At 40.4% G+C, this 15,621-nt stretch overlaps 1 protein-coding gene across 1 annotated transcript in view; it reads left to right on the plus strand.

The window, feature by feature from the left end:
* LOC135558837 (acid-sensing ion channel 1C-like) overlaps positions 1–12,982 on the plus strand; it is a 194,913-nt gene extending 181,931 nt beyond the window's left edge. Inside the window, exons 4-10 of the mRNA XM_064993003.1 lie at positions 1,646–1,796; positions 1,944–2,000; positions 6,721–6,874; positions 7,102–7,193; positions 7,571–7,650; positions 7,852–7,923; positions 11,134–12,982. Of these exons, the coding sequence (XP_064849075.1) occupies positions 1,646–1,796; positions 1,944–2,000; positions 6,721–6,874; positions 7,102–7,193; positions 7,571–7,650; positions 7,852–7,923; positions 11,134–11,238 (711 nt within the window). The 3' untranslated portion in view covers positions 11,239–12,982. The remainder of the gene's footprint in view (positions 1–1,645; positions 1,797–1,943; positions 2,001–6,720; positions 6,875–7,101; positions 7,194–7,570; positions 7,651–7,851; positions 7,924–11,133) is intronic.
* The last annotated feature ends 2,639 nt before the right edge of the window (positions 12,983–15,621 follow it).

A 15,621-nucleotide genomic window follows, 5' to 3' on the forward strand; every position in this document is an offset into this window, starting at 1 on the left:
TGCCCGGTCTCTCTAGCCCCCCGGTGAGCACAGGAAGTTTGCACAGGTCTCCTACCTGGCGTAGCCATACTCCCTGTGAGCCCCTCCCCAATAAATTTTTGGGGCTGACTCTCGGGCTTCCAACCACGTCGCCGTGCTGCCTCTTCAAACCAGCGCCTCTCCGCTTTCACCGTCTCCAGTTCTTCGTTGGGACGGCGATATTCTCCAGGCTGTGCCCAGGGTCCTTTTCCGTCCAATATCTCCTCCCAAGTCCAGAAGTCCTGTGATCGCTGCTCCTGCTGCCGCTGCTTGTCACCACGCCGCTTGGTCCTGTTGTGGTGGGTGATTCTGTGATGAGTTTCTTCTAACTCCTCCTCTGACGAAGAGGTGGAACAAGGATCGGACCAAAATGCAGCGTGGTTAGTTAGATACATCTTTAATGAAGATGAAAACACGAACAATACAAAACAACAAACGTGGAAAACCGAAACAGCCCTTATCTGGTGCAACAAACACAGAGACAGGAACAATCACCCACAAACACACAGTGAAATCCAGGCTACCTAAATATGGTTCCCAATCAGAGACAATGACTAACACCTGCCTCTGATTGAGAACCATATCAGGCCAGACATAGAAATAGACAAACAAGACATCCAACATAGAATGCCCACTCAGATCACACCCTGACCAACCAAAACATAGAAACATACAAATAAACTATGGTCAGGGTGTGACAGTGAGGCTCAACAATGTTCTAATTTTGAAAGTTGTGTAGTACACCTGGCATTACTTGTTGTTGGTTTGGTATCCAGGTCAATTATGCCTGATTGTTTGTACCGCTGAGCAGCTTTCTTTTTTTTTGCATTACTGTTTGTTGAATGCACAAATTGACTGATGACGATAAGTAGCTAGTATTTCTGGAAGTCTTAACAATGAAGTTTTGTTAAGTAGATTTGTAGTACTGTTAGACTTTCAAACCTTTGAGTGAAGTTTTCTGTACTGTTTGTATCATATCACACTGCAAATAGTTTATCAGGGAAAGTACCCAATCCAACATAATTTGAATAACATTGTGGTTTTTGTTACCATACAGTACATCATTATCAGCTGCATTCATTCCTACAATGTAGGAAGTCAAGGTTTGCATAAAGTCTGTCAAGACAACAATTCCATTGTATTCATCTAAAAACCTCACAAACATACCTACATACTGTATACAGTAGAACATTCCCTGGGAAGTATTTAAAACAATAATTCCCCATTAATTGTGGTGTCCAGTCTGAAGTTACATATTTACAGATTATATTTGCCCTGTCTCCATACCCTCCATGGTACTCTGCTTTCCTTTCAGCACGAGACCTGACTTGCATTAGTGATTTACTGCATGGTGTCTGCCTGCTGCTTTCTGTGAGCTGTGTTTACCAGCTACACCGTCGTCTGAGTGGAATATTCTTGTAGATGTGAACAGCATCCAGAAAACATGTATTTCATTACGTTCCCTTATTAAACGTTTGATATTTTTCTGTTTAGTTTTTTTTGTCTGCTTGTGTGCACTTTTTATGTTGGGTTTCCCGCTGGGCTGGGATTGACTAGCTGTTATTGACAGTGGTTCCTATACTGTGCCAACATACTGAGGGGAAACCTGTGCTCTGTTTCTTCCCAGCTTCAGTACCTCCCTCCCCCTTGGGGAGACTGCAAGTCCACTCCCATCGACTCTGAGTTCTTCTCCACATACAGCATCACAGCCTGCCGTATCGACTGTGAGACACGCTATCTGGTGGAGAACTGTAACTGCAGGATGGTCCACATGCCGGGTACTCACACACATTGGTTTGACCATCACATAGTTCACCAATGGAATAGGATGAATAATGTTGTTGTTGTTGTTGTTGTTGTTCTGCATGGGAAAATGTAATTATGTTAATATTTTATTTTACCGCCCTCTCTCTCTTGTTGAATAGGGACCTCAATGGTATGCACACCCGAGCAGTACAAAGACTGTGCAGACCCAGCTTTAGGTAAGGCCGACAATGGTCATGATATCTATATTAGGAATATGAACTTGTTATTAGTAGATACACCACACAACATTTTTATGAAAGCCCTGAAGCACAAGGCAAAAAAAATACAAATACTTACTCTTGGAATTATCTTGTTTGAACGACTTAGTATCTCGTGTGAACGACTTAGTATTTCATTCAAACGATTTTTCAAAAAACTATTTAGTTGTTATTTGTTCTAATTTAAACCTCATTTGGTTTGTGTAATGGTTGCTGCAGCCATTCATTCACTGATTCCATCCATTGATATTATTATTCATTGACAGTTCTTTGACAGCCTAAAGCCCATTTGCTTTGAGTACCAGAGCATGTAAGTGGGCGAGTGTGGAGCGAGGAGCAGAGCATAATTAGAGAACATTTTAAGAAATGTTGTCGGCCTTCTCTCCCACTCCAATTTCGCTCGGGTACTGCTCAGCCACAAACTCGGGGCATGCTCTGCCTAGCATTTTTAATTTCTTTTATCCCTATTCTTTTAATTAGGCCTTTTCGGTTGTAATTATTTAGCCTGCCCCACCCACAGTATCCTTTATCTAGTTTACATTCAACTTTCGAACATTAGGATAGGTAGTCTATATTTTGAAGGACTTCAAATGTATTAATGAATGTTTTAGGTAGGCAATACATAGGCTACTGTAAAATGTGTTTTTTGCTTCTTCTTTTTTTTCAGGGGGGGGGGTAGAAACACCAAAATATAAATCAATTTAATGAAGCTAAAATATCAAAAATAAATAATGAAGGACTAGTATCAGCTTATTTTCATAAATTAAAGGGAATAAATCATCTCAAACTTCATCGGTCAAGACTCAAGCACCAACAAGCTGTAGATTGAGCATGGGAAATGTGCTCTACAAATTAATCATTATATAATATAAATATAATAATAATAACAATTATCATTATTATTAAGGCAGGAAAAACACATCTAAAAGCTTTATAACATGACGGAATATTAGTGGGAATATAACTATAATATAAACAAGAGAAAGGAGAATGGAATATACAGTGCCTTCAGAAAGGTTTCCACATTTTGTTGAACCTGAGTTTAAAATTGATTTAATTGAGATTTTGTGTCACTGGCCTACGTACAATACCCCATAATATCAAAGTGTAATTATGTTTTCAGACATTTTTACAAATTAAGAAAAAATGTAAGCTGAAATGTCTTCAGTCAATAAGTATTCAACCCCCTTGTTATGGCAAGCCTAAATAAGTTTTGTGATGTGCATAACATGTCACATTACAAGTTGCATCGACTCACTGTGTGCAATAATAGTGTTTAACATGATTTTTGAATGACTATGTAATTTATTTACCCAACACATGTCCCTCAGTCAAGCAGTGAATTTTAAAAACAGATAAAACCACAAAGACCAAGAAGGTTTTCCAAAGCCTCACAAACAATGGTTAGAATCACCTTTGGTAGACTATTGATAGATGGGTTCAAATACAAAGCAGACATTGCATATACCCTTAAGCATGGTAAAGTTATTAATTACACTTTGGATAGTTTATCAATACACCAAGTCACTACAAAGATACAGCCATCCTTCCTAACTCAGTTGCCAGAGAGGAAGGAAACTGCTCAGATATATGAGGCCAATGGTGACTTATAGTTACAGAGTATAATAGCTGTGATAGGATAAAACTGAGGATGGATGAACAACATTGTCGTTACTCGACAATACTAACTTAAATTACTTGTACATTTTTTTTTCTTCTCCAAAACAATAAGGCACTCAAGTAAAACTGCAAAAATGTGGCAGAGAAATTCCCTTTATGTGCTGAATACAAAGAGTTATGTTTAGGGCAAATCCAACACAACACATCACTGAGTACCACTCTTCACATTTTCATGCATAGCGGTTGCATCATGTTATGGGTATGCTTGTCTTCGGCAAGGACTAGGACGTTTTTATGATAAAAATAAACAGAATAGAGCTAAGCACAGGCAAAATCCTGGAGGAAAACGTGGTTCACTTTTCTTTCCAACAGACACTGGGAGACAAACTCACCTTTCAGCAGGATAATAGCCTAAAACACAAGGCTTACCAAGATGCTTAACCAAGTTGCTTACCAAGATGCTTACCAAGATGACATTGAATGTTGCTGAGTGGCCTAGTTACAGGTTGACTTATATCAGCTTGAAAATCTATGGCAAGACTTGAAAATGATTGTCGAGCATTGATCAACAACCAACTTGACAGAGCTTGAATATATTTTAAGAATCATGTGCATATATTGTACAATCCAGGTGTGCAAAGCTCTTAGAAACATACCCAGGAAGACTCACAGCTGTAATCACTACCAAAGGTGATTCTTGTACATGTATTGATTCCGGGGTGTAAATACTTATGTAAATAAAATCAAAAGTTAATTGTTAAAAAATAAAATGTTTTCACTTTGTCATTATGGGGTATTGAGTTTAGATTGGTGAGAACAAAAATCTATTTAACATTTAACATATTTTGAATTCAGACACAACAACATGTAACACAAACAACATGTAAATAAGTCAAGGGGTATAAATACTTTATGAAGGCACTGTATTCGAAAAGCCTGAATGTAAGTAGACCCCTTTCCTGCAGTCAAATTACCTAGTGGCCTCATGGGCAGGATGGTGTTAATACTTTTCATCATTTCATAATTAATAAGCATTCTTTCTTTTTTTTACACTGAAAATATAGTGATTTTATGTCAAAAGGTTTTGTTATATTTCAGTCTTCTATGATGTAATGTTGGGATGCAAACTTCAAATGTAAGACATTTCAAATCTATATCTGACATTGTACAGTACAGTCTCCGAGCTGACAAGGTAAAAATCTGTAGTTCTGCCCATGAGCAAGGCAGTTAACCCATTGTTCCCTGGGTGCCGAAGACGTGGATGTTGATTAAGGCAGTCTCTGATTCAGAGGGGTTGGGTTTAAAGCAGAAGACACATTTCAGTTGAAGGCATTCAGTTGTACAATGGATGGAGTCAGTGAATGAATGGCTGCAGCAACCATTACATAGTCTGACAAGCTACATAACAAATGAGGCCTAATTAGATAAAATAACAATGACGTCATTCAATCTAGATAATAAGTCGCTCAAACGATATAGTATCTCGCTTGAATGACTCAGTATCTCATTTGAAAGACGTTTGAACAACTTTTTTTTACTAAGTTGTTTCAATAAAATACTTAGTCATTTGAACGAGACACTAAGTTGTTCAAATGAGTATACTAAGTCGTTCAAACAAAATCATTCTAAAGTCTTAAGTATTTTTTTAAAATGCTGCCTTTGGCATCAGGGTTTCTGTAACATTTTAGTTCAAATATTAGTAAGTAAGCTTTTATACAATTTTGAAATAAGGAACTGCTGAAAAACAAAGGTTGTTTTTGCAGCATCTTTTAAATTGCACTACTTTTCAAATCAAATCAAATTGTATTGGTCACATACACATGGTTAGCAGATGTTAATGCGAGTATAGCGAAATGCTTGTACATCTAATCAAACAATTTCCAAACAACTACCAAATACACACAAATACACACAAATCTAAAGGGGTGAAAGAGAAAATGTACATATAAATATATGGATGACAGATGACCGAGTGGCATAAGCAAGGTGCAATAGATCTTATAAAATACAGTATATACATATGATATGAGTAATGTAAGATATGTAAACATTATTAAAGTGCCATTATTTAAAGTGGCATTGTTTAAAGTGACTAGTGATCCATTTATTCAAGTGGCCAGTGATTGGGTCTCAATGTAGGCAGCAGCCTCTCTGAGTTAGTGATTGCTGTTAAGCAGACTGATGGCCTTGAGATAGAAGCTGTTATTCAGTCTCTCGGTCCCAGCTTTGGTGCACCTGTACTGACTTCGCCTCCTGGATGGTAGCGGTGTGAACAGGCAGTGGCTTGGGTGGTTGATGTCCTTGATGATCTTTTTGGCCTTCGTGTGACATTGGGTGATGTAGGTGTCATGGAGGGCACGTAGTTTGCCCCCGGTGATGCGTTGTGCAGACCACACAATCCTCTGGAGAGCAATGCGGTTGAGGGCGGTAGAGTTGCCGTACCAGGCTGTGAGTTGGAGGCATGCATGGCCACGCTGTCGTGGGTGAACAGGGAGTACAGGAGGGGGCTGAGCACGCACCCTTGTGGGGCCCCATTGATGAGGATCAGTGGAGTGGATATGTTGTTTCCTACTTTCACCATCTGGGGGCGACCCGTCAGAGAGTCCAGGACCCAATAGCACAGGGCGGGGTTGAGACCCAAGGCCTCTAGCTTGATGATGAGCTTGGAGGGTACTATGGTGTTGAATGCTGAGCTGTAGTCAATGAACAGCCTCTTGTCTAGGTGGGATAGGGCAGTGTGCAGTGTGATGGCGATTTCATCGTCTGTGGACCTATTGAGGCTGTAAGCAAACTGAAGTGGGCCTAGGGTGGCCGGTAAGGTGGAGGTGATATGACCCTTGACTAGTCTCTCAAAGCACTTCATGATGACAGAAGTGAGTGCTACGGGGTGGGGCGGTAGTCATTTAGTACAGTTATCTTTGCCTTCTTGGGTACAGGAACAATGGTGGCCATCTTGAAGCATGTAGGGACAGCTGACTGGGTGAATTGTTTCCAGTAGGCTATATTCTTATCACATTTTTGAAAACATAGACTCCTGTTCAATTGTCATCCTCCACAGACTTCTTGGTAGAAAAGGACAATGACTACTGTGTGTGTGAGACACCATGCAACATGATACGCTATGGCAAGGAGCTGTCCATGGTGAAAATACCCAGTAAAGCCTCTGCCAAATATCTGGCCAAGAAATTCAACAAAACTGAGCAATACATCGGGTAAGTACCTGGAAAGTTAAAGTGAGTTAACATAAGTGGTGTAGGGATCATATATCTGCATTTTGAAAAGAAACCTATCATGAATGAAGCATGATTTTGTTATCCACAGTTCACATTACGATTGAGAAGTAATGCAAAATGTCTCAGAATTGATAAACAAAATCAATCAATTGTATCTCTAAGACACCTTTTGTATGTGTTTTTTTATTATTCTTTTTTGTCCCTAGAGAAAACGTACTAGTCCTGGACATCTTCTTTGAGGCATTGAATTATGAGAAGATTGAGCAGAAGAAAGCGTATGAAATTGCAGGGTTGCTTGGTGAGAGATTTTCTTCCCTACCAGGCTCATTATCTGTTTTTACAGACAGAGAGGAAACGTACTAGACCTACAACTCAAATCCTCAGCAAGCACTGGGCTAAACTCCTTTTGAGGCTGTTTTCTTTTTAACCTTTTCTTTTAGAGTCTCGGCTGAATGTGTTTTTTATATTGTACTTTGAAAGAGCACTCAGTCAGGGAGAGGCAGATAAAAAGCAATGTCTGGATGGACAGTCAACAGTCTCACAGTTCCGCTCAGCTGGCTGAGATACTAAGAGTTCAAGTAAATGTTTCAATAAGGGTTTAAGGCACTATGTTATTACTTGACCGACTGTGTTTTTGCCCTGTCCATGTCTGTTCATCTGTCATCCTCTTTTCAGGTGACATCGGAGGTCAGATGGGTCTGTTCATTGGAGCCAGTGTTTTAACGATACTGGAAATTTTCGACTACTTATATGAGGTAAAGTGGAAGCACTCACATTTGTTTAATCACCTTAAAGTATTCCCAAGTAGTACTGTAGAGTTAATGATGATGAATTATCTGAATTTAATCAAAAATAAGATAAGCCCTTAACCTAATGATATTGTCTGTCTATATGGGTTGAAAGTAATTGCATGTGCCTGGATTGTTGTGATGTTAACGAGATGTTCTTTTATTTAGGTATTTAAGGATAAGGTTTTGAGTTACTTCATGCGCAAGAAGCGACCACAGCGTTGTCCGAGCGACAATCTGGTAATTTGAGTCTCCCACACTGCACTGGTTTGTAGTTCTGCACTGCACTACAAACAAAATAACGCAATGTAATGTTTCAGAAACTCAAGCCTTTTTCATGACCGGTCAATGACAGAGGTGGAACACTAATCAATGTGAGCACTTTTTCCTTAATTATAGACAGTATATGCCCAAAGCCTGGTTCCAAGGTAGTGAAAAATCCCTGGGTTTCTGTTTCTGCATGAGTTGTCTGCATGCACGGTTGCTTCAATCTTGGAGTTTGGCCCATAAACTGATGGGGAAGAAAAGGTGAGGGAAAATCTGTCCTGGCCCTACTCCTGAGATAACTGCAGCTACATGTACCAAAAAGGTATTTTCCCTACTAATATTTATTTTTAAAACTCTCTATTTTGATAAGACTGAACAGACAGGAAAGCTTTAAAATACACTTTTGTTGTTGATAGTTAAACCTATCAAATATTATAGATTTGGACACTTAGACATAGTTTGACTTTTAGTCATTTAAACAGCTGAAAAAGCAAGATGTGTTTGATAATTATATTCATAGATATGGTTCTGTATTTTTGTTTGTTTGTTCAAATAAAAGATATGTCAGGTTTATTCAGAGCATTCTATGTGACAAAGGATAGAGCAAAGTAAAATTGTTCAACTGGATGTACCCTATGAAAGATCCACTATTGGCATTGAATCCTGTCATTATATACACATTGTGTGAGCACTATGGCTGCGTTACACAGCCAGCCCTATTCTGATTTTTTTTGTCTTTTGACCAATCAGATCAGCTTGGAAAAGATCTGATGTGATTGGTCAAAAGACCAATTATTGAAGAAAATAAAAAAAAGATCAGAATTGGGCTGCCTGTGAAAATATCAGCTTGGTAGTGATGCAACCCATCATATCTGAACAGTTAAATCTGGGCAGATGGAATAAAAACATCCCTGTTTCCATGCCTGTTACCTTGTTTCATAGTAAATCAACAGAGTAGAGTTTAAAAAATACCTTTGTGGCATTTCACATCAAGTTTTCCTCAGGCTTTAGATGGTTTAAATCAGCAGGAGCCAACAATGTTATATTACATATTACATACTGGAGGCACGTACTGCAACATAAAACAAGAACAGGGAGCTTTAGGTGGATGTAATGCTGTGTTTCACTACCACATATAGTTTCTCCACCCATGTCATGGACTCATCCATTATTGAAGGCTTTCTTTGCATTAAAACATAATGATAAGCCATTTGTGATACCTTTGACTCTCATGTTCTCCAATCCTCTCCTTCTTTTCTGCCAACTCCATTCACATTCTCTCCTCTCTAACCACCCAGTGAGTCAATCTACATTAGATAAAGTGCTAAATGAAAACAGTATGAGACAGTGCAACCTACTGTATGCTAAAATAAGCCATGCACATGAGTGTTAAATGTAGTGGTGTAATAGTTCTAGGACTACTTACTTTACATAGCACATTTAGATGTATTAAAATGAAGGGAGCAAATAGCAACCATTTTCATAACAAGATACAGTATGTTTATATTATTATTTATATTATTGAATGATGAATATCTACCCTTTTTTAAGCATTACAAAACATACATGGCAGAGATTAGCAATGGTATCTTGCTTTCTCAAATGGATCTGATTTTTGAAACTTTCATTGAAATCAAATGGGCGAACGGAGGTAGCTCTCTGTGACCTTTAAGTATTAGTGTGCAGCGTTCTTGTCTATACTCAATCGATTACACAGGGCTGTAGGCCTAGCCGTTTTGCACAGACAAACTTGCTTGGAGCCAATTGTTTTACTTATCAGCTCTGCATTTGATATTTTTGGGGTCACCCTCATCTTTCTATTTTTCATCATGTCTATTCCAGGAATTTCCAGAGAACCCAACCAGCCCTGGTGTCACGCCTAATCATGCCCCCAGGTAGCAAACCCCATTGATAATAGATCCTCCCTCCCATACTGTCCTTCTTTTTCAGACATTCTGGGAACCATTTCATACATTTCCTTCCTGGTTAACAAGCTGTTGGTTCACCTAAAGCTGGTTTGGTGGTTGATTCTGTAGAGATACAAGTAGTGATCACTTTATAAATGTGCTTTTCCAACACAGCAATAGGTCAATGATATTATAGCCAATGTAATGCATTTTCCTCTGTAGATACCATTTTGAAATCAATGACTCTCAATGCCATAAATCACTTTGCCTTCTGAGATTATTATCGGTTTTATTATAAACAATGAGTTGGTTGGATTCTACATCTGTTAAGAACGTTTGGAACTTTGCTAGTCAGCAATACAGTCTTGCTTCTTTTTGTTTCTGAAGATGCTTTCCTTCTCTTAGGATAAAATGCAGTTTCCCGAGAAAAATATAAATATAGAAATGCATCATTTGTTGTAGATAGTACAATAAAAGCCGATCCGCAGGGATCATCTATATTATTTCCTACTAGCTTTCCTGCAGAACCGAGGTCCGTTTTAGGGGACCATTTGTACTGGATCCTGTGCCCAATAACATCACTAGATGCATTCCTTAGTGATGCTATCACAGGTCTGCATGCAATGCAGTTTGCACCAAATGAAATGGTTGTTCATCTGCTTGAATAGCGATCTACATCTTTGGCTATTGCTTCTTTTGAACCCACACAACGGCAATATATTAACTGAAACAACCGCAGTTGCACTAAAAGTATGCAAACATAATGTGTGTGTCAATGACCATGTACAAATGAAGGTACTAATATCGAGACAAGGACTGAAAAATCTGTTTTCTTTTCTCTTTCCCTCCTTCGCCCGTGCCATACCCCTCTTATCTTTCTCTCGTACTCTTTCATCTCTCTACCCATACCGTGAAACATTACTGACCTGTTGTAACTGTCCCCTGCACTACCACTTTAATCATTTTTCTTTATATGTTATCCCATTTGTATTGAATTATTTTGTCAATGTGTACACTATGCTTTCAACCATCTTCCTGTCTGATGCATCCACGATGGTTAACATCATGTTATGTCACTTCCTTTTGTATTCTGTTTTCCATTTGGTCCTGGTTATGTTGAATGCTCATTTATATATTGTTCTTTTTCTCCTGTTAATGTCACATCCTCTCCCATTTTTTACTGTGACCTGCATGCCTCTCTCCTCTTCTCCTCACTCTCTCATCACCCACCCCTTAATACGGTTGAACTCCTCTTCCCCCTTACTTTGTCTTCCAGAGCACCTGTGACACCCTCCGGAGTCACTCGGACAGTCTCGGATTCACACCGAACATGTTACCTCGTCACCCGACTCTAGGCAACTTTGAGGAGTTTGCTTGTTGACAACATAAAACAGGGTGGGACCTGGGATCTTCGGGGTTTGACAGCAAACTGTGAAATAACTTATATATTATTACAAACATGGTCAGTGATAAATACTCAAAGAGTAGTAGGATCTGTGAATTGCCTGAATAGAAATAGAATACTATCATAAGAATAAACCACTTTTAAAACAGAACTCAGGTGATAGGGCCATATCAAGGCATCGACTCTACACTATGTATTGGATGTTTCATTCATGTTGCATTCTCTTTAAACAGGGTGACATTAGAGTGTGTTTGAATCGGGTTTAATCAGCCTATTAAAGTGTCAGCTTAGTAATGTAAATGGAAAGACCTTCAGAGCGGTCTCATTTTATCTAAATTTATACACCTTTGTAATCACAGTCCGTTCTGGTGTGCTGAATATCGAACCGAGAGGGTAGCGATGGTTAGCACGTGTAGCATCAGCATATCCAGATCCATTCGTAAATAGAACAAGAGAGGAGGTTGAAAGATATCTTTCTGGTACCACTCTTTCATTTAGTATACCTCATTGTGAGTAAGAAAAATCTGATTTCAGTGATGCCTACTCAACTATGATCACAATGCTCCAAGGAGCTGACTTGAATCCCAGTAGTAGACTGCTGTTGTAATTGTTGCCTTGTTGTACTCAAGTTATTCTGCTCTGAGATTCTTGATCATCTCATTGATTTGAAGTATAATACCAAGTGATGAAAGCCTCTTGTGTAAGGTTCCAAGAAGATACGCTTTTGCAAGATCACTGAATGCCATTCTTGTTTACAAGTTACATATTGAAGAGGGGAAAACAAGTGTATATGTTTGCACAAATGAACAATCACAAACTTTTCCATAGATTTTTGGAAAATAGGAACATTGTCCATGGTTATGTATAGTGCCCCGCTCAATGTTTTCTATCTGTTTACTGCTGAAAAACAATTAACATCAATGACTAAATGTTATTCTGTCGTGGTTTCTCTTCTTTTTTGGGGGGTGGGGGGGGGTAGAGTTAGCTGGACTGTCACTGGAAAAGAGCACCAATCACAGGAGTCTGCTATAACTTAGCCTCCCTCTTTTTCACCACTTTCATTAGAATAGATAAACAAGCAAGACGATGCACCCATCCTTAAAGTTAACATATGTGGGTGTTGAAATGGTTTTGTTCCATGGTCATGGCTTTTAACTGCTACAAAAACACTCATTAGCACAAGTCCCCTGTGACAGTAATAGATTCTCTATTGGAAACTAGTGAAAAATCAAACATTTTCTAAATATTGATTGAAATGTGTAAATACTAGATCAAAAATAAGAAATTAAATCTTGCTCGTATGTTGATATATTTAAATGCAAAAAAAAACAAAATATAGAAATATCCATTATTGCTGTTGCACCTGAAGGGAATTAGAGGACATTGCATTTGAATGGGAGCAGCTCACTTGCCATACGAACACACAATGGCCTACCCCAAGGATTGCCTATTAATCTGTGTTGATACCCAAGTTGACCTCAAGTGTCTTCAAACTTCCATTTAATTTCAGGACCGGACACCGAGACAGTTTATTACAGTGCTTCAAAAACATTATATTCAGTTAAGTTGGTTTGTAACACTGAAACGCATTGTATAACTGCATTATTATATACTATTGTTATTGAAATTTCAGTACATGTAATAAGACTCAAATAACAGTCAGTTTGTGATGTGTAAATGATCAAATATAATAAACTGTATATTTAACCACCTTCCTATGTACACACCTTTTAGTCTTTGTTGTCAGTCTAATTTATCTCATGCTACTGTTTCTGTTCATCACATTTATCCATGCTATATATATATACACTATTGTTCAAAAGTTTGGGGTCACTTAGAAATGTCCTTGTTTTTATAATAACTGTTAACGTGGTAAATGACTGTTGTAGCTGGAAACGGCAGATTTCTTTATGAAATACATAGGCATACAGAGGCCCATTATCAGCAACCATCACTCCTGTGTTCCAATGGCACATTGTGTTAGCTAATCAAAGTTTATCATTTTGAAAGGCGAATTGATCGTTATAAAACCCTTTTGCAATTATGTTAGCACAGCTGAAAACTATTGTCCTGATTAAAGAAGCAATAAAACAGGCCTTCTTTTGACTAGTTGAGTATCTGGAGCATCAGCATTTCTGGGTTCGATTACAGGCTAAAAATTGCCAGAAACAAAGAATATTCTTCTGAAACTCGTCAGTCTATTCTTGTTCTGAGAAATTAAGGATATTCCATGCGAGAAATTGCCAAGAAACCTCTCGTACAGCACTGTGTACTACTCCCTTCACAGAACAGCGCGAACTGGCACTAACCAGAATAGAAAGAGGAGTGGGAGACCCCAGTGCACAACTGAGCAAGAGGACAAGTACATTAGAGTGTCTAGTTTGAGAAACAGACGCTTCACAAGTCCTCAACTGGCAGCTTCATTAAATAGTACCCACAAAACACCAGTCTCAACGTCAACAGTGAAGAGGTGACTCTTGATTTGAAAATGACACTTCAAAATACATTGAATCAGAAATGGGATGATCACGGTATTCATTATCAAGTCTGGTCAAACTGTACTGCTGCCCTACATTTACATTACATTTAAGTCATTTAGCAGACGCTCTTATCCAGAGCGACTTACAAATTGGTGAATTCACCTTCTGACATCCAGTGGAACAGCCACTTTACAATAGTGCATCTAAATCATTTATGGGGGGGTGAGAAGGATTACTTATCCTATCCTAGGTAGTCCTTGAAGAGGTGGGGTTTCAGGTGTCTCCGGAAGGTGGTGATTGACTCCGCTGTCCTGGCGTCGTGAGGGAGTTTGTTCCACCATTGGGTGGCCAGAGCAGCGAACAGTTTTGACTGGGCTGAGCGGGAACTGTACTTCCTCAGTGGTAGGGAGGCGAGCAGGCCAGAGGTGGATGAACGCAGTGCCCTTGTTTGGGTGTAGGGCCTGATCAGAGCCTGGAGGTACTGCGGTGCCGTTCCCCTCACAGCTCCGTAGGCAAGCACCATGGTCTTGTAGCGGATGCGAGCTTCAACTGGAAGCCAGTGGAGAGAGCGGAGGAGCGGGGTGACGTGAGAGAACTTGGGAAGGTTGAACACCAGACGGGCTGCGGCATTCTGGATGAGTTGTAGGGGTTTAATGGCACAGGCAGGGAGCCCAGCCAACAGCGAGTTGCAGTAATCCAGACGGGAGATGACAAGTGCCTGGATTAGAACCTGCGCCGCTTCCTGTGTGAGGCAGGGTCGTACTCTGCGGATGTTGTAGAGCATGAACCTACAGGAACGGGCCACCGCCATGATGTTAGTTGAGAACGACAGGGTGTTGTCCAGGATCACGCCAAGGTTCTTAGCGCTCTGGGAAGAGGACACAATGGAGTTGTCAACCGTGATGGCGAGATCATGGAACGGGCAGTCCTTCCCCGGGAGGAAGAGCAGCTCCGTCTTGCCGAGGTTCAGCTTGAGGTGGTGATCCGTCATCCACACTGATATGTCTGCCAGACATGCAGAGATGCGATTCGCCACCTGGTCATCAGAAGGGGGAAAGGAGAAGATTAATTGTGTGTTGTCTGCATAGCAATGATAGGAGAGACCATGTGAGGTTATGACAGAGCCAAGTGACTTGGTGTATAGCGAGAATAGGAGAGGGCCTAGAACAGAGCCCTGGGGGACACCAGTGGTGAGAGCGCGTGGCGAGGAGACAGATTCTCGCCACGCCACCTGGTAGGAGCGACCTGTCAGGTAGGACGCAATCCAAGCGTGGGCCGCGCCGGAGATGCCCAACTCGGAGAGGGTGGAGAGGAGGATCTGATGGTTCACAGTATCGAAGGCAGCCGATAGGTCTAGAAGGATGAGAGCAGAGGAGAGAGAGTTAGCTTTAGCAGTGCGGAGCGCCTCCGTGATACAGAGAAGAGCAGTCTCAGTTGAATGACTAGTCTTGAAACCTGACTGATTTGGATCAAGAAGGTCATTCTGAGAGAGATAGCGGGAGAGCTGGCCAAGGACGGCACGTTCAAGAGTTTTGGAGAGAAAAGAAAGAAGGGATACTGGTCTGTAGTTGTTGACATCGGAGGGATCGAGTGTAGGTTTTTTCAGAAGGGGTGCAACTCTCGCTCTCTTGAAGACGGAAGGGACGTAGCCAGCGGTCAGGGATGAGTTGATGAGCGAGGTGAGGTAAGGGAGAAGGTCTCCGGAAATGGTCTGGAGAAGAGAGGAGGGGATAGGGTCAAGCGGGCAGGTTGTTGGGCGGCCGGCCGTCACAAGAAGCGAGATTTCATCTGGAGAGAGAGGGGAGAAAGAGGTCAGAGCACAGGGTAGGGCAGTGTGAGCAGAACCAGCGGTGTCGTTTGACTTAGCAAACGAGGATCG

Source organism: Oncorhynchus masou, chromosome 17 (assembly GCF_036934945.1).
Source record: "Oncorhynchus masou masou isolate Uvic2021 chromosome 17, UVic_Omas_1.1, whole genome shotgun sequence".
NCBI lineage: Eukaryota > Metazoa > Chordata > Actinopteri > Salmoniformes > Salmonidae > Oncorhynchus > Oncorhynchus masou.